This window comes from Panthera pardus, unplaced genomic scaffold (assembly GCF_024362965.1).
Source record: "Panthera pardus isolate Hobbes unplaced genomic scaffold, ASM2436296v1 HiC_scaffold_13, whole genome shotgun sequence".
Taxonomy (NCBI): Eukaryota; Metazoa; Chordata; class Mammalia; order Carnivora; family Felidae; genus Panthera; species Panthera pardus.
In genome coordinates, this window is record NW_026526688.1 from 116,268,415 (window position 1) to 116,288,161 (window position 19,747).

The 19,747-nt window shown below is 33.7% G+C and overlaps 1 protein-coding gene across 3 annotated transcripts in view; it reads left to right on the forward strand.

Moving 5' to 3' along the window:
• TBCK (TBC1 domain containing kinase) overlaps positions 1 to 19,747 on the forward strand; it is a 225,574-nt gene that overhangs the window by 50,625 nt on the left and 155,202 nt on the right. For all 3 annotated transcript variants that reach the window (XM_019416577.2, XM_019416570.2, XM_019416616.2), the window contains 2 exons: positions 14,462 to 14,576; positions 16,553 to 16,626. In XM_019416577.2, the coding sequence (XP_019272122.2) occupies positions 14,462 to 14,576; positions 16,553 to 16,626 (189 nt within the window). The remainder of the gene's footprint in view (positions 1 to 14,461; positions 14,577 to 16,552; positions 16,627 to 19,747) is intronic.

Here is a 19,747-nt window from a genome sequence, read left to right on the forward strand (position 1 = left end):
TATTGCGGGTTTGGTTTCAGACCACCTCAGTAAAATGAGTCAAATAATGTTCTGGTTTCCCAGTGCATATAAAAATTATGTTTACCCTATACTGTAGTCAGTAAAGTGTGCAATAGCATTCTGTCCAAAAAAACAATATGCAAACCTTATTTTAAAAACACCATTGCTGAGGTGCCTGGGTAGCTCAGCTGGTTAAACATCTGAGTTCAACATAGGGCATCATCTCACCAGTTTGTGGTTTTGAGCCCTACATCAGGTTCTGTGCTGACAGCTCAGAGCCTGGAGACTGCTTCAGATTCTGTGTCTCCCTCTCTGTCTCACTCACACTTCCCCACTCATACTCTGTCTCTATCTCAGAAATAAATAAAACATTAAAAAAATTTTAAAACACCATTGCTAAAAAATGCTAACCATTATCTGAACTTTCAGCAAGTTATAATTTTTTTGTTGGTGGGTAGGTCTTGCTTCAATGTTGTTGGCTAGTGACCAATCAGGGTGGTTGGTGGTTACTGAAGGTTGGAGTGGTTGTGGCAATTTCTTTAAATAAAGCAACAATGACATTTGCCACATTGATTGTCTCTCTTTCATTGACAAGTTCTCTGTAGCATGCAATGCTGTTTAGTAGCACTTTACACACAATAGAACTTCTTTCAGAATTGGAGTCAATCCCGTCCAGCTCTGCCTGTGCTTTTACAACTAAGTTTATGTAATATTCTAAATGCTTTGTTGTCATTTCAATAATCTTTACAGCATTTTCACCAGTTTTTTTTTTTTTCTTTTGCTTGTCCATAAGAAGCAACTCCTCTTCCATGTGTTTTGTCATGAAATTGCAGCAATTCACATCTTTAAGCTCCACTTCTAATTCTAGTTCTCTTACTATTTCTACCACATCTGCATTTACTTCTTCCATTGAAGTCTTGAACCCCCAAAGCCATCCATGAGGTCTGGCATTAACTTCTTCCAAACTCCTGTTCATGTTGATATTTTGACTTCTTTCTATGAATCACTAATGTTCTTAAATGGCATCTAAAAAGATTAATCCATTCCAAAAGTTTTAATTTGTTTTGTCCAGATCCATCAGAAGCATCACTATCTACAGCAGCTATAGCCTTACAAAATCTATGTATTTTTAATTTTTTTAAACATTTTTATTTATTTTTGAGAGACAGAAAGAGACAGAGCATGAGCAGGGGAGGGGCAGAGAGAGAGACACACAGAATCTGAAGCAGGCTCCAGGCTCTAAGCTGTCAGCATAGAGCCCGAAGTGGGGCTTGAACCCACAAACCGTGAGTTGATGACCTGGGCCGAAGTCGGCTGCTTAACTGATGAGCCACCCAGGCACCCTTATTTCTTAAGTAATAAGACTTAAAGTTGAAAATACTCCTTGATCCATGGGCTGAAGAATGGATGTTGTGTTAGCAGGCATGAAAACAACGTAAATTTCATTGTTCATCTCCATCAGAGCTCTCCATCAGAGCCTGGTCATTGAATGACCAGGTTCAATGTCAATAAGCAGTAATATTTTGAAAGGAATCTTTTTCTGTGCATTAAGTCTCAACAGTGGGCTTAACTGTTCAGTAAACTATGTTGTAAATAGATATGCTGTCATCCGGTCTTTCTTGTTCCATTTGTAGAACTCAGGCAGAGTAGATTTAGCATAATTCTTAAGGGTCCCAGGATTTTCAGGATGGTAAATGAACATTAGCTTCAACTTAGAGTCAACAGTTGCATTAGCCCCTAACAAGAGAGTCAGCCTGTCCTTTGGAGCTTTGAAGCCAGGCATTGACTTTTACTATCTAGCTATGAAAGTCTTAAAATGTCATCTAATGAAGATGTCTTATAAGGCTATTTAACCTACATTGAAAATTAATTATTTAGTGTAGACATCTTCATTAATTATCTAGCTAGGTCTTCTGGAGAACTTGCTGCACCTTCTACATCAGCACTTGCTGCTTTACCTTGTACTTTTATGTTATGGAGATGGCTTCTTTCCCTCAACCTCTTGAACTAACCTCTGCTAGCTTCCAGCATTTCTTCTCCAGCTTCCTTATATCTCTCAGTCTTCCTAGAATTGAAGATGCCAGGGAGAGAAACAATAAATGTCTACTATATTTTTAAGGTATAGTAACTGATGCTTAGAGCAGTTACTTTACCACACCTGTCAAAGTGGTATAGCCATAGCTCAAAACCTCTCATTGGACTTCGCTATCCATGCTGTTAAACATTGAGAGGCAATAGAATGTAGTGATTAAGGACATGGACTATAAGACCAACCTGCTGGGTTTGAATCTCAACTCCACCATTTACTCACTTGGGTAAGTTATTTAACCCCTCTGTGCTTCAGTCTTATCACCTTCTAAGATAGTGAACCAACAGATGTGAATTACCTATAACAGTACTTGATAGGGTATGAGTTTCCTAAGTGTTTCCTATTAGTGGCTGTAGTGGTAATAGTGTTATTATTATGAGTATAATATACTAAATGATTATCGAATATTATTACCAATAAGCATTGCCTGTGGAATAGTTATAGCCTTTCTATGATGATCAATTTTTATATGTGGTGATTAACCTATGCAATGTTTATTCCATACTTCTTCATTAAGTACATATAGGTTTCAGACACTGAGCTAGGTGCTAGTGAGTCTGAAGATGAAAATATAAAGTCCTAGTCTTTAGAGACATTGCTGACTAGTGAGCAGACAGAGTTATAAGCAATTACAATATAGCATTTTTTATAAGTATGTACCAGAAGAATATGCAGGTTATCTTGGAGACAGAGTACCTCACAGCCAGGAGAATCCAAAAAAGTTTTACTAGAGATATAATGTTTGTGTTGAATTTTAAAGAATGTATAGGTATCCTCCAAGTGGATCAGGTAGAGGGGCAGAGAAAACAACATGTGCAAAAAGTCATCGATATGCAAGCATAGGGTCCATGAGAGGAGAGGTGAAGGAGATGAACTTGAAGAGAGCTAAGTAATAAAAACATCTGTCAGAGAGCAAATGAGATTGTTTTCTCTATTTTTCTTTATGAAACCGTTTTGGTGGGTAGTAATGGGGCTCTGTAAGGTGACAAGTCGTAAATATAGCTCGCTATTTCAGACAGTGACTTAAGATGAAAAAGGAGTGGTCGTATGAAGAATGACTGATATCCTACTTACAAATTCCTCCCAGATTACCTAGAAAAGAGAAAATGTGGTTTTCTCTGCTCTAGTCATCTAAGTCAGCGAAAGTCTTAGCTCTCTTCTGCAAGCAGTCTGATTCTGGTCAATGCATACTACAACTGTCCATATGCTACCTGTACTTTCTCTGTTCATATTGTTAGTTTATTCATTAGCTAGACATTTTGTCAGTTGTTGGTGTCATCTGTCTTAGGTGATAGGACATATAAGAAACGTTCATATCTGTTTGTTTTATACAGCATTTACATCAGTGTCAAAATGCAGATAAGTGCTTCAAAATCATCATGATATTGACTAAACTTTCCCAAATCTGCCACGTTTTAGACCAAAAAAAATCCTAATTTGCATGTGCTTCCTAATGTGCTTCCTTTTTAGTTTATGCCACAAATTTTCAATTGTTATCCCATAATGACAGTTTTAAGAATATGAGGCTCCTCAAAATCTGGGACTCTGTATTATTCTTTATTTCCTTGTGGAATTTTATTGTAAATGTATCCACAGCTTTCCTGGAAAAATACAGTATTGTGCTTAGCTATTAAAAGTTTAAAGGAGAAAATGTCCTTCAACAGATGACTGTATAAACAAGTTAGTGAAATACTACTCAGCAATTAAAAAAAATGAACTAGTAATGCAGGCAACAACATGGATGAATCTTAAGAACATCATGCTGAGTAAAAAAATCTAGCACAAAATAATTCTGTAGTGTTCCATTTATTTGAAACTCTTGAGAAGGCAAAAATAATCTAGAGTGATAGAAAACAGACCAGTGGTTGCTTTGAGCCAGGGGTAGGATATGGAGATTGTCTGGGAAGAGGAACAATAGAATCCTTTCAAGGTGATGGAAGTTCTCTGTTCTTGACTGTGGCAGTACTTGCAGTCGTATATACATTTGTCAAAACTCTTCTAACAGTGCATTTAAAATGAGTGTATTTTATTTTATATAATTGAAATAAAGATCACTTAAAGAAAAGTATGAAGGAGAATTGCTCAGTTATAATCATTTCATGATGGACAAAAACAAGTCACCTTTATGTCATGTGCATCTTTATAACCAGCTATACTAGTTTCCTATGGAGGTTGTAAGAAGTTATCACAAATTGAATGGCTTAAAACAACGAAAATTTATTCTCTCACAGTTCTGGAGCCCAGAAGTCAGAAATCAAGGTGCTAACAGGGCCAGCTCTCTTCAGGGCCTCCTGAGAAGAATCCTTCTTTGCCTTTTCCAACTTCTGGTGGCTCTCAGCTTTCCTTGTCTTCCTTGGCTTGTGACCACATCACTCCAGTCTCTGTCTTCATCTTCGTATCTCCTTCTCCTCTGTGTGTCTCTCTCTTATAAGAACACTTGACATTGGATTTTGTGCCCATCTGGATAATCCATGCTGATCATATGCAAAGACTCTTTTTCCAAATAAGGTAATATTCATAGATTCTGGGAATTAGGATATGGACATTTTGGGGGAGGGAGTGGGGCCCCACTTAGACTATATCAACTAATATTATTACTCATTGAAACCAATACTATACTGTATGTTAACTAACTTAAATTTGAATGAATGAATGTTAACAAACTTAAATTTGAATGAATGAATGAATAAATAAATATTATTCATTATATAATACTTTATCATGACTTAGTAAAATACAGTTGTCCATTACCTTTTTTTTTTTTTTTTAACGTTTATTTATTTTTGAGACAGAGAGAGACAGAGCATGAACGGGGGAGGGTCAGAGAGAGAGGGAGACACAGAATCTGAAACAGGCTCCAGGCTCTGCGCGGTCAGCACAGAGCCCGACGCGGGGCTCAAACTCACGGACAGCGAGATCATGACCTGAGCCGAAGTCGGCCGCCCAACCAACTGAGCCACCCAGGCGCCCCGTCCATTACCTTTTTAACAGCATTCTGGTATCATTATGGGATACTATGGATATGTATATGTCTTTTCAACAGCTTGCTGTGTCTGATCTTCCTTATATCATAGTGTTAAGATCTGTGACTCTAGTTGAAGTTTGGGAGATATAGAACTGATTCATTCAGGTGACCTGGCTTAGGAAAAAGGAACTATTAGGTAGACAAAGCTCCCTAGAGTTCTATATTAGGTTTGGAGGCAAAGGCCCAACTATTAATGTTACCTTGACTTGTTATGTCTTCTTTATGAATGTAGCATAAGAACTTTGCAAGGTCGCTACAAGTAGTTAAGAATAAAGGTGAGTATTTTTGGGTTCTTTGATCAAAATATCATCACTGTATCACCACAGTTCTGATAAAAGGAATAGAAACTATGAATAGGAAATTTTCATCAATTGAATCTCTTAAAATTTGCTTAAGATAAGCCTACACATCATTGAACTGAACATTTCAGTTTGACAAACTTTTGTTTGCACTATGCTATCTTGCAGGCACTGAACTAAACAAATGCATAAAATGCAGACCCTCTACAGTTTACTTGTTTGTTGTGATGGGCTGGGGGTAGGGTGGCAGACTGCCTAAAAAGAAAATGTTGGTCCGCTTTAAAAAAAAAATGTGAATTGGTCTCAAATCAAAATTCTGAACAGTAATAGAATTTTTTTTCATTTTTTTCACACAGTAATATCAAATAAATTTAAGTGTAATTAAACAAAAACAACTTTAAAATGAGCTAGGGTACAGATCCAAGTGACCATGAGCCACCATAGGTTCTGTCTTAGAGCAAAGTTACAACTTTATGTAGTCGCAAATGCTGCCAGGGCATGGTAAGTGAGATTTATTACCCAGTATGTTTGCACTGTCAATATCAGTAACTATGGTGAAAGAAATGTTTTTGGAGTGCCTATGCTAGGATAGTAGAGCTGCTTGGGAGAAGAAAACATTGATGTTGCAGAAATAACCAGCCAACCCCAGGATCCTCCAATCTTGCTTATCAAATGTTGACTTTTTTTTGTCACAGAGAAATTTAAAAAAAACATTTTGCTGATTTTATTGTGTCATGCAAATAGTTGGAGAGCCCAGTTTGCAGTTTTTGTTAATTTAGGTAATATGGATAGATAGATAGATAGATAGATAGATAGATAGATAGATAGATAAACAAAATAGTATTATAAAATTTGTTATAGAGATCCTGATTTTTTTGAGAGGGACTTAGGCTTTTTGTTTGTTTTCTTCTGTTTTTACAATTGGCCCGCATTCTGTGCAGGACCAATAGCTCATTGATCTCCATTCAGCCCTTGTTGGTGTTACATTTCCCACTTTATACATTTGCAGACTGAGGCAGGATGAAATTGGAACATTCTCCAAGCAAAGCAAATCAGTGACAGAGTCTCCTGGCTTTATATCTGAACCTCAAACCATGAGATATGCTTTCCATATGTATTTTGATCTTATCAAATTAAGTTTCTGATGAGAAAGGAAAGTTATCTAGTATTCAAGTCGGAAAATTAATTTCCCAATTTTTGTATCCTATTGAGAACTAGTCACATTCCAGATTTATAGCTTTCAACTTTTTTTCTTCTTTGAGTGAGAACTAAATTGTAAAATATGCCCAACATTACAACTTAGGAACAGATGGGCTGATTTATTTCTAGACCTATTACAAAATAATCTTTAGGTAAGCAGTTAATCAATGCAGTGTTAGTTTCAAAACATCTGAATCTGAGGCAAATGAACTATTAAATTTAGCATGGATGGGTGACCTTTCAGGCTAAAATGTGTACCCATTGTGAAGTAAGTTATTTCCTTTCTGAATTCTAAAACTTTTTTTTTCTTTAGAAAAAATATGCTCTGTTAAATAGTGTGGCATTTTTAGCAATGTTAAAATTTAGTGACAAGTGGCAAATTGTAAAAGCCTCAAGGACATTAACTCCCCACTGAAAATGACCCTCTCCAAATTCTAGAATTATAAACCAGTGAGCCATTGAAAAATTATATACTACTTGAGTTCTTTTTTCTTGGAGTTACAGAAAGAGACTTTAGGCTGAAGATAACAGGAGTACACAGTTGTATTATTTTCTGAACATTAGTCATTAGTATGATATCATTCCTCTTCATTTCTTAAATCACACAGTAGCTAACTAATTTTCATTTGTGTTTATTCTCCCTTAACATTTCACTTCAGGCTGATACCAAGTAAGAAATGTTTTAGACCAAAAGGAAAATTTCTGTGGGAGTGATCAGGTTTTATAAGGTGAAAGAACATCTTGAACTCATAGAATCCAGAAGTGTGTTTCCTCCCTTGGTTTGCTGACAGTATGGGTATTTTGGCTTGTGGAGTGGCCCTTAGAAATATCATGGATTATGGATCAGAGGAAATAGCATGTGTGGTTTTAGTTACCACCTATTATGAATGACTTCCAAATCTATCCCAGCAACCCTGACCTCTCACTTTCTTTCTTGGCCTCTATTTCTTGCAATCTGAATAACATCGCTTGTTGGAAACATTACAAATACCAAAAAGGAACTGATGGTTTGAAGCTGATAGGAATGTGTCCTTATTTTATTTTCTTTTTTAACACCTTTATTGAGGTATAATTGATACCCAAGAAGACTGAAATGTACATATTTGAGTTTGACTTTATGAATGCACTTGTGAAACCATCACTGCAATCAAGGTAATAGATATACTCATCACTGCTAAAAGTTTCCTTGTGTCCTTTTTATTTTTGTGTGTGATAAGAACACTTATAATGAGATCTACCCTACTAATAAAATTTTAAGTGGGCAATACAGTATTGTTAACTACAGGCATTATGTTGTATGGCAGATCTCTTTGGCATGGAACTTATCTTGCACAACTGAAACTTTAAATCAATTGATTTTCCTCTCTCCCCAGTCCCTGGTAACCATTTTCTTCTCTTCCCCAGTCCCTTGTAACCATTGTTCCATTCTCTGCTTCTATAAATTTGACTATTTTTTATACTTTACATAAGTGGGATCAGGCAGTATTTGTCCTTCTGTGGCCAGCTTATTTCACTTAGCATAATGTCCTCCAGATTTATCCATATTGTTGCAAATGGCAGGGTTTTCTTTCTTTCAAAAAAAACCCTCTTAAGTCAGCTTATGAGAAATCTACTTCTTATAAATGAGATTGACACTGTTGATCCATTGCGAGTGTAATATACTTTTTTGAGCTGTTATTTAATTAATGGTTAATTAATTAATTAAGAATTTAATCTTGTTATCTGCACCCTCTTGCACCATCATGGATGTCATTGAATATATTTATTGAACACCTACCTTATAGTTACTGTGAAAGATATAGGGATTGCAAGTTGAATAAGCTAGTACCTGCCTCAGGGTACAGTGAGAGAGACAAACCTGTATAGAAATTATTACCATAGAATTAGTAAGCTCTTCAACTATGTACTGTCAGAATACAGAGAAGTCCAATTCTCCCAGGGGTAGAGCCATCAGATGAGAAGCCATGAAGAATTCTATCCCCCACCCCCCAAAAGAGTTGAAGTGACAGAATAGATCTAGAATAAAAGAAGGATGTCAAAACAGGGCTGGTTGAGATAACAGGAGGCTTAGAAAACAAGGGTCTCAAGGACTTAATGAGATTAAAGCGCAGGTCCTCAGAGAAGTATAGGAAATTGTGGTTGAAAATCAGAATGTTTTAAGTAAATAGAGGTTGAACAATGTCTCATTGCGACAAACAATCTGTATTTGGCAATATTGGCTGGAATTGGATGAAAATCTGTGGCTATGTACATGTGAAGCAAGCCAATCCTTATAGATATTAAACCCATGATCTTGGCCTCAGTATGTTTTAATCTGGTAAGCTAAACAGCTATAAATAATTTAGGGATGATTGAATCAGAAACACAGTGTAAACTTCCTTTGAAATACATCTGGAAAGGGATAAACAAGTATACTTAGTATTGTACTAACCTAGTAGTTTTGGAATTCATTAAGCCATGTTCGCAATTCAGACACAACCAAGTTGACTCATGCCTAGAAGTTATTGTCAGTTGTTATTGCTTGTGATGGTGATGGTGGTAGTGACTTTTTTTTTCTTTTTAAATTTTAATCTTACTTTCTCAAGATTTATTTTTGTAGACCTGCTTTGGTCTCACCAATGTAATAAATAGACGTTCATGTTTTCTTTCTCTTATAAGACAGAAGAAAAGGATGACTCTCATCTGCTAACTTAATTGAATTATAGTTGTAATGAAATGCTGTGAATTCAATTGTATTAAAATTATTAGTTTATAAATCTGTCTTTACAGCTGTACTGCAGGTTTCTTGATTGTAGAGATCAGTTCTTTCTCTTGAGATCCATGGAACCTAAAAACACAGTGGTATAAAAAAAAAAAAAAACAGTACCAAGCAGCTAATGGCCACTTAATTGATGCATTTAAATATAAATGAAAGTATTTTAAAATGTCACTTTGCTTTATTAAAAACTATTAATCATTATTTTGAAAGCTACCTTTTTGGCCATATCTATGTTTTTATAATCACCAAAGATTCTTATGCTCATTAAACTTCTCAGCGTGTCAAGGATAATGGTAACAAAGTAAATGCTACTCTTCTAATCTCTGGAATTAGCAGTAGTAACTGAAAATTTCAAAAGGAAGAGGATCTTTTATAATTTGAAGTTTGATTTACATTTTCTAGATTAGTGATGGATTTCTTTATTAACAAGATTCTGACTTGGGAACTGTAAAAGATGAAGTCCTTTTATCCCCTGCCAACATCTGTGTGTGTGTGTGTGTGTGTGTGTGTGTGTGTGTGTGTGTGTGAGACAGAGAGACAGAGAGAGAATCCCACTCTCTTAATCTTAACTCCTTCTGGAGCCCATTTTCAGTTAACTGTGACATGCTATTACTATACATATGACTTTTTATTTTGCTGTTGCATTATAATTGCATTAGCTACTTCAAAATAATTATTTTAGAAGACTTCATCATCTAAATTATTGGCAGTATTAGAGAATATAGCTTTAAAAACAAGTAAATATACAGAATTTAACAAATACTGATTCTATTGTCTCATTATAGAAAATAACACTATCTTTTTCTTCTCCTTTATACTTGTATTTTAAAATAAATTTAAAAATTAAATCCTACAATAGGGCAGAAAACCAAATCTGATTTACTCTGATTTAGAAGAGTACTGAGTCCATTAGCTATAATACTCTCAAGTAATAGCTAAGGAAAGGTATGTCATGAGCTTCAGTTTTATATGTTTGAATATTTAAAAATTATTTCAGCATATATGCTCATCAACTCTATAATAGCATGAATGTGCTTTTTGACATGGAAATATTTTCCAATTATATTTTATAATCAGCAAAAACAAGTTGTCAAAATAGAACATGTAGTCTTCTCTGTTCAGCTGTTTGAGAACTGGTTTAATGGAAAAATCACTTTAAAGGTTTGGTTTTAATTTCTTAAGGAAGGCATCTATATTGAAGTAGTGTGCAACTGAGGTCCTCTAGTGTCACAGCTGAATATGGCATCAGCTTTTAAGATTTTGTGCATTATGTGTGTGCATGTTGGAGAAAAGGAGAACGAGGACAAGACAGATTACTATGGTAAACATGACTTATAGAGTCAAATGAGTTTGGAAAATTAAGTTCTTATCTTTTATTTGTTAGTCAATGTCAAGGAAAATTTTTCTTTATTTTTAAAATGAGACAGGTCTGCATTCTTTCACATGCACATATTTACCAGTATCACTATAGTTGTTTTAAAGTTCAGAATCTTTTCCTTTACAAAGTTAGTTTCTTTTTTGAGGCTGTTTAGGAAAACTCTTGTTACTTTCAAATTGTTTTTGTTTCACACATTTCCTATTTGCTTGAGTAGCTGTTGTGGCACTTTAATATGGGGGAAACTGCTTGATAAAGAGAAATCGTTTAAATAAGTGTTTTTTTGTTTTTTTTTTTTTGTTTGTTTGTTTTTTTGTTTTTTTGAGAGAGAGCACAGGAGCAAGCAGGGGAAGGGCAGAAGAAGAGGGAGAGAGAAAATCTTAAGCAGGCTCCACACTCAGCTCAGAGTCAGGGCTTGGGGATGACCTTGAGATCATGACCTAAGCCAAAATCAAGAGTCAGATGCTTAACCTACTGAGTCTCAAATAAGCATTCCTTATAAATAGCAACTTTTATTATTTCTTTTTTTACATACTTTATGAAGAATGTCAGTTTATTGCTTTGTTTTAAAGTATGGCTGGCAACTAAGGATTACCAGACATTTGAGGAAAAAATAGTCTGCGAGAAAGAAAGCCAAGGGAAGTGGGGGAAAAAAAAGCAAATAAAAAAAAAAAACAAACAAACAGAGACACCCCAGAGAAAATAAAGATAACACCCTTCTTTTCCTCTTAATTATTAACAGAATTCTAATAACTATCTTCAGAGAGATTCAAAAGAATAATGTATCCATAATCAAAAGAAAAGGATCTATTAAAGAACAACTAGAGAACAGAGCAAAGACCTTGGAAATTAAATAGTAGAAGAGATAGGACTAACGGCCAGACTCATAGTAAATAAAACAGAAAGTTGATCTCAAGAATAGATGTAATTGTCACCTGCCCTCTAAGAGTTCTAACTAAAAGATATAGTAGAGGGAGAAAACAAAGACATAACAAATAAACTTTTCCTTGTTAATTCTCCTGCTAATGGAACATTTGAGTCTTCAGGTTAAAAGCCACACCTGTTGCTTACTAACATAAATGCATAAATGCCCATACTCTAGATATACTGGACTAAAATTGTAAAAGTCTAAGGATAAAGTGAAAAAGAATCCCAAGCTTCCGGAGGGGAATAACAAGGTGTCTACAAAGAAATTAGATTGATATTGGACTTCTTACTATTAATAAAGGACAATAGAGAAATCTTTTGCCAAGTTTAAAGGCAAGAATAAGACATTTTAAGACCATGCTTTAAAATTTCCTACTCATACCACCCTTATGAATAATTTTCTCATGGATGTATTCTAACTAAATAAAAATGTAAATACAAAATGAGTAAGAAGTATAAAAATGATGATAGCTGATGATAACCTCATAATAGAGGTATAATTATGAAATTATAGTATCCATCAAATCCTGATGACTGATACATTTTCTCTTGAGAGCTAGGGGTTAAGTGGCTTAGGAGTATATTGTTTTCTTAGTTCTACAATGAATATTTACTAATCATAGTATAGCAATGTGACAACCATTTCCCATCTGTCTCAGAGTGAAAGCCAGAGGCTTTACAATGGCCTAAATAGCCTTACATGATCTGGCTCCTTGCTATGTCTCTGCCCTCATCTCCTAACACCTTGCCCTTTGCTCTCTCTACCGCATGCACAGTGGCTTTGTTGCACTTTTTGAACTACTATGCAATCTTCCAGTTCAGGACTTGCCTTCTGTGCCCTCTGCCTGAATCATGTATTTCCCAGAGAGCTACATGTCTTTTTCACTTCCTTTAGATTTCTGCACAAATGTCATCTTAGTGATGCCTTCCTTGATCTTCCTTCTCTACATGTAATAGCAACCTGCTATCCCACATTCTCTCTTCCTTTTCCTCCTTAGCACGTAATTACTATGTATCATATATTTACTTGTTTATTTGTTTAGCCTGCAAGAAAGGAATGTAGATTTCTTTTGTTTCATCTATAAAATTCGATAATTTAAAAATAATGTAACTAATAAAAATCAGGAGTTGGGAAAGGAAAATGGGAATGTTGTAAAAGTATATTAATTATATCATCTTGCATAGCAAAGACTTAATAATGTTAACTAAAATCTAACCAGCAGAATTGAAAACAGAAGTTGCTAAGGGTGGATACCTCTGGAAAGTCAGACTAGGATGAGAGGAAAGGGATTTTAGCTTTTCATGTCTTGCTCTTTCTTATGGATTTAATTTGGAGGAGGGAGTCATATTACAAATATTTTTTGGAAAATTTTCTTCAGCTTACTTTTTTAACATCAGGTTTATTGAGCTGTAATTTACATATTTTAAAATATAACTTTTTTAGTGTACAGGTCAGTCAATTTGACAAACTCAGTAGTGTAATCATCATCAAAATCAAGAACATAACAGTTCTGTCAGGTAAATTTTCCACATATTCTCTTGCAGTCAACCCGTCCCTCTAAGCAAGCCCATGATAATCAGTGATCTGTTATTCCATCTTTTTACTTTAATGTATACCTTTTATTTAATGTGGGTTCCTTATAGCCCGAATATAATTGAGGCTTAATTCCTATGTAATCTGACAATTTTTATCTTTCAGTTTAGATGTTTGCATTTACATTTAATATGATGTTTGATACATCCTAATTAAAGTCTGTTATTTTCTAATTGTTCCATTTGTTCTTTGTTCTTTTTTTCCTTTTATTCTACCAGCTTTGAGGTTGACTATTTTTTTATTTATCTTTACTGTTGACTTATTTATACCTTTTTAAAAAATTAGTTTTAGTGATTACCTGTAGATATTAATTTAATTTTTAAAAGTCTAATTTAAAATGTCAGGGGCACCTGACTGGCTCAGTTGGTAGAGCATGTGACTTATCTTGGAGTTGGGAGTTTGAGCCCATGTTGAATGTAGAGATTATTTACAAAAAACCAAAAATCTTAAAAAAAAAAAGCATAATATAAACCAATTAAGATAGATAGATAGATAAAATGTCAAAAAATGAGTAGAAAAGAAATCTATACAAAAATGTTAATATTGATAGTTTGGGGGATTGAGTTTGAATTAGTCTTTCCCACTTTCCTTATATCATCTCTCACTTCCCATGTTAATGGTTCTTGATTAAAAAAAAAAAATGAAAAGAGATGGAAAAAGAGAGAAACTGGGCATTCCACTGGAAGATGGCTTAGGAAGAATTAAAGAGAAATGTTTGATAAATTGTCAATTGCTGGGGGTTGTTTTGTGGATATGGAAGGTAACCTCGTGTCCATCTACCATAAAATATATTTTAGCTATTTTTCAGGAACTTAGGTATTTTGTCTTGAGCAGGAAAGGTGGTTTTCATTGACTTAGTTCTGCCTTATGTTTGAAACTTCCCAGATAATTTGGCAAAGACAAACCTGTAGAAGGTTAATTGTGCATCGCCAAAATTCAAACTCCCTCCCTGCTGTTAGACTGAGAAAACTGTAGGATCTTTGCCAGATCAATTCTGTTGTAATCATAAAATCCAATATATGTATGTAGTGGATATTTTATAAAATTTATAGATCGTATTTTCTCTGAATAGAAGAGGAATAATAAAAATACAACTCTTTAAATTTTTATAATGTCATTTCATTCTTTAAAACAGGTTCTGTATCTGCTTTGTAATTGTATCTATTGATCTGTGACTTTTTTTTTTCTTTGTAGCTACTCAAAGGTTTTGTGCATAGCATTTGAGGTACTTCAGGGTTTGCAGTATATGAACAAACATGGTATAGTACACCGGGCACTTTCTCCTCATAATATTCTTTTGGACCGAAAGGTAATTGTCAAATAATAAATTAAGTAACAAATATTTTATTTGTTGTGGTTGGAAGCTACTGAAATCAGACCCACTCTATCAGAGGGTCTTTAGAATACGAATATGTTTTAATAATACTCATAATGAAATGGCTGTATGAAAGTGATATACTTGTGGCAGTTAGGAAAAAAACAACTACCTTTATGGGGCACCTGGGTGGCTCAGTCAATTAAGTGTCCAACTTCAGCTCAGGTCATGATCTTGGAGTTTGTGAGTTCTAGCCCCACATCGAGTTCTCTACTGTCAGCACAGAGCCTACTTCAGATCCTCTGTCGCCCCCTCTCTGCCCTTCCTGTCCCCCCTCTCAAAAATAAATAAACAATAAAAAAAACTATCTTTAAATTTTTTAAGTCCATGTGTTTTTTTCACATGCATTATTCCTTTTTCCTCAAGATTCATTTTCTAACTTCATGTTTTGTTTTTCCTTTCATTCACTTTCTGAAAAGTATGCATTATAGCTTCCCAGTCCACTCCTCTGAATTTGCTTTCATTTTTAAAAAATGTTTATTTATTTTGAGAGAGAGATAGAGAGAGAGAGAGAGCGCACGCATGCATACATGGGAGGAGCAGAGAGAGAGGGATAGAGAGAATCCCAGGCAGGCTCCCTTCTTTCAGCACAGAGCTGGATGACATGGGCTCAATCTCATGGATCGTGAGATCATGTCCTGCTCTGGAATCAAAAGTTGGTCACTTAACCAACTAAGCCATCCAGGCACCCCTGAATTTGCTTTCATTTAAAGAAAGCTCTATTGACACAGAGTATTTTTCTGATAGTACAACTGTTTTGCATTTTCTCCTGTTTATTATTCTTCCTCCCTATTTTTTCTTCTTTTTTTTATTCCCCATTATCTTCTTTATTTACCAACTGTTCATACCTAGTTTCCTTTTTTATTGGAGTACCACTTCTTTACTTGGAAATCTTATGGGTGATTAATAAGAAGCAAGTCAACCTCTGTAAGAGAATTATGGGTAGCAAAATGGCATATTTTCAGGAATAATCATACTTTCATTTTTTCATAAGCATTTAAAATAGCTTTGAAAGAAGTTTGTCTTGGGAATTATTTTTTATATTAGAAGGATTATTATTTTCCTCTGATTCTTTTCTAGACTTTTAATACAATTATGCTATGGTATTAAAAATCATAAAAGCTAAAATGGTACTCATTCATTTCATATTTATGGCAGTAGAGTATATAACCAATCTGGGTTGTTTTGAGATATAAATGTTTTGTAATGCTGAGAAGTAAAGTTCTTGAGAAAAAGAAAAAAAAATTTTAAATCAACTTAATGTGTTTTAAAGTCTTAAATATCTAAAAGGAGGAAAACTTAAGAGACTTACAAAATTTATATTTGTCTTTTATTAAGAATCTCTTGTGATAATTATGTCTTTTTCAAACAATATAAATGATTGTTGGAAATCTAGCAGATTCACTAATATCTTCATGATTTGGTAACTAATATTTTCAAGTTAAGAATTCCCATGTCAGGGTTAAATTTATGACATTATGAATGGACTTGGAACTCCTTGAAAAAAAAAAATTTATCTTGTGAAAATTACCAAAAATGTTCCAAGCAGGGATTCAATACAAATGAGAACATTTCTGCTTTTTTTGTTTTGTCAACATATCTGGAAAATTTTTATATTTTTATAAAAATATAAATTTAATTTTTTAAGTGTTGTTTTGAGATCTATATACAAGTAATATATATGTGTATATCTATACATACATGTATGCATATACATATACATATATTTGTAATGAGTATAAAGCAGGCTTCACACATTGGCAAATAGTTTTTATTATAGTTATGATAAAATACAATTTTTTCTTAATGTACCTCACTAATGGTGATTTCCTTACTTATGATACATAATGATAATTTTTCCTACTAATAATATTAAAATATTTAATAATGTTTTATTATTATTATTGTAGGGACATGTTAAATTGGCTAAATTTGGACTTTATCACATGACAGCTCATGGTGACGATGTTGATTTCCCAATTGGGTGAGGATATGTTTTCTTTTCTTCTGAGTTGTGTCTTAAACTTTGTAATATTTGATGAAATGTGTATTCTGTTAATGGTGATACTGCTTTCTAATAAAAAACTAGCTTTTCTTTATTAACATATTTTTATCTTCCATATACTTTTAAAAGAGTAGACAATGAGTTTTTCCCAGTATCCAAAATATATCTGATGTTGATATTTCATTGAATTGTCATAGGCTAATGGACTATTGACCTTCTTTACCTTTTAATGCTTGCTAATTAATTTTATTTCATCCAGAATTAGGTAAAATTAAGGCAAGAAGGCTGGCCAGATTCTCACTTAATGTGTGTTCCTTAAAAGACTGAGAAAAATTGTTCTCATATTATTTTCTACTGTTTCTAAGTTTAATTCCTTGTTCTCTAAGATATAATTGCATGTTAAGACTCAAACTGAGTCATTGTAGGTATCAGAGGTAATAGGGTAGAAAGTCTGTGTTTAAGTTTGGAGAGGTTTATTTGATCACTTCTGATAGAATTTTAATTTATGTTGGCCTCCAAGAAAGGAAAGTTTATTTTATCCTGTTCTCAACTAAATGCTTGTGATACAGATTTTGTGTTGTATTTATTGTGTGGTTGCTTTTTAGACATTTTAATAATATAATTCTTTTATTTTTTGAGTGTTTAGTTTTCACATTATTTTCAATACATAGAAGTTTCAAAATAGTACAAAGAATCACTCTATTGCCTTCACTTAGATTTCCCAAAGATTAACATTTCACTACTCTTGTTTTCTCTCTTTCTTTTTTCTTACACGTATATGTGTATGTTCATATAAGTACTTTTTGTATCATTTAAGAGCAATTAATGCATATGATGGCCTTTTACCCCTAAATACTTCAGTTTGTATTTCTTAAAAAAGGAATTTTCTTACATAACCACAAAACAAGTATCAAAACAAGGAAATTAAAATTAACATAATAGTGTTATCTAATCTAGATATTTTGACCATAATGTTCGGTTGCTTTGTGATTTTTTTAATAGTGCCCATTTGCATTTTGCTCTTTGGGCTCTCTCAAATCAGTTTTGTCACTCCATTACCAAGAATTATGGTTTGGAGTCATGGCGTGTGTTTCTGCAGGAGAACATTGCTTTAATTAGATGTTTAAAAAAAGGGATTCATTTATAATTTATCCTTTTATCTTTATAAAGTAAATTGTAAGTTTCTACCTAAAATTTTTGTTAGTTAGACCATAGCTAATAATCTTAAAATAAATTGCTTAGTCATTCCTTCTTTATTTATTAAGACAACATTTATTGAGCACCTTCTCTTCTGGCTGCTGGATGTGCAAAAATGGATAAGGTAGGTTCTTGTCCTCAAGAGGCTCACTGTTTAATGGGAAAATGTCCTCTTTTGGTGGCCTATTTATAGTAAGGTACAATAAATTAATCATATAGCTTTGTATACCAAAACTTGTGGTCATAGGAAACAAGCAATTGTTTTCCAAGCATGAAAACTATCTTATAAAAATAGCCTACATTTTATTTGTTTAAAAAAAAAAAAAACCCTTTGAATGTAATAAGAATAAGTCCACAATAAAGCCCTAATGTCTTCTTTCCTATGTGATAATTTCCTTTTGAAGTACCTTTTAGGGAGCAGTAGTCTGATAGGAAGTATGTGATTGCTGCTGCTGCTTCATGTTGTCTAGATCAATCTGTGTGAGAGAAGAACTCCAAAAACACAATGTAAACAAAAACTACTTTAATTTTTTACCTTTTACTGAAAGGTGCTTTATTTAGTGATGAATAGAAGAAAGGAAGTGACTTTTTGTAAAGCACACCAAGCATGTTGAAGAACCACATTTGAATTTAAAATGCTTGGGTAGAATTGGTCTTGTGTGCCATTTGTTCTGGTTTACTTTGAAGTCTTGAACCCAAAGGGTCTGACCAGAAAGTATCAAAGAGCAAAATGTGAAACATTAGCCAGGAAAAATAAAGTGATCAAACAGCTAAGGCATGAAAGAAAATATTTACACCAGAAGAAGCTTGCCGTTGATTCAAAAGACAAATATTGAGGAACAACAAAGTAAAATGTTAACATCTGTTTCAGAATATTGTAAAGAGTTAGAAATTGGACATTCATTTCAGTTGGCCAGTAGCTTAATACCTTGTTAAAACATCAAACAGATGATGAAAGCCACTTTTGTTTACCTCACTAGTCATACTTAAGGCAGAGTTCTGTTAATTTTCTTTGAGTGTTGAAATGCTATGCTAAAGAAGAGACACTTGTTAAAAGAAGAGTGTCTACATTTAAAACCAATCCTAGGGTTTATTATTTTTATTAATTAGTTTATTTCTTGATTTGAAGGGAAATTCAAATTTTTGGAGCAAGCATCACCTCTATGCTTCTAGAGATTACCGGTTGGAAGTTTTAGGTATAATGATTTACCCATAGCATTGCTTGATTTTTAACTACCCACAGCATTATTTTTGGATAAGATATGCTGGAAATCAGGATTAAAAATAAACAGTTTGCCTTCCAGATGTATTATGGTGATGATGATTAGAAATACAGTGTTGTATTGCATCATATTTTCCATTTTTATAAAAACATCTTTAGGTACTCACTAATATTTATAACAGTTTGGTGAGGTAGACATTATTATTCCTATTTTCAGATTAAGAAACCACAGTTCTGTGTAGAACTGAAACTGGAATACAGGTATTATAATAATACCAAAGACATACTTCTTCCACTAGGCTGCAATTGTTTCCAGAGATGTCATTTAGAAGAGCAATATGATCACATTAGGGTAAAATAACATAATAGAAATTTGTACATGAGAGAAATATATGAGCAAATTAAAGGTGGATATTAGTAGCATCATCGTCATCATCATTGTATTAAAATGGAAATTTAAAAACCTAATTTACCCATTTGAATTTAAGGTATATTCTCTGATTTAATTGACTTATATTTTACATGTCTGTTAAGTACTGGCCATCATAGTGTGAGGAGGTGGCTATAGACTAACACAGGAAGAGAAATGGAACTAATATTTGAGTGTCTACATTGCATATATTACATAGATGTTCCATATACTTATACATTTTTATTGTAGTCATTATTGCAGGGTGCCAT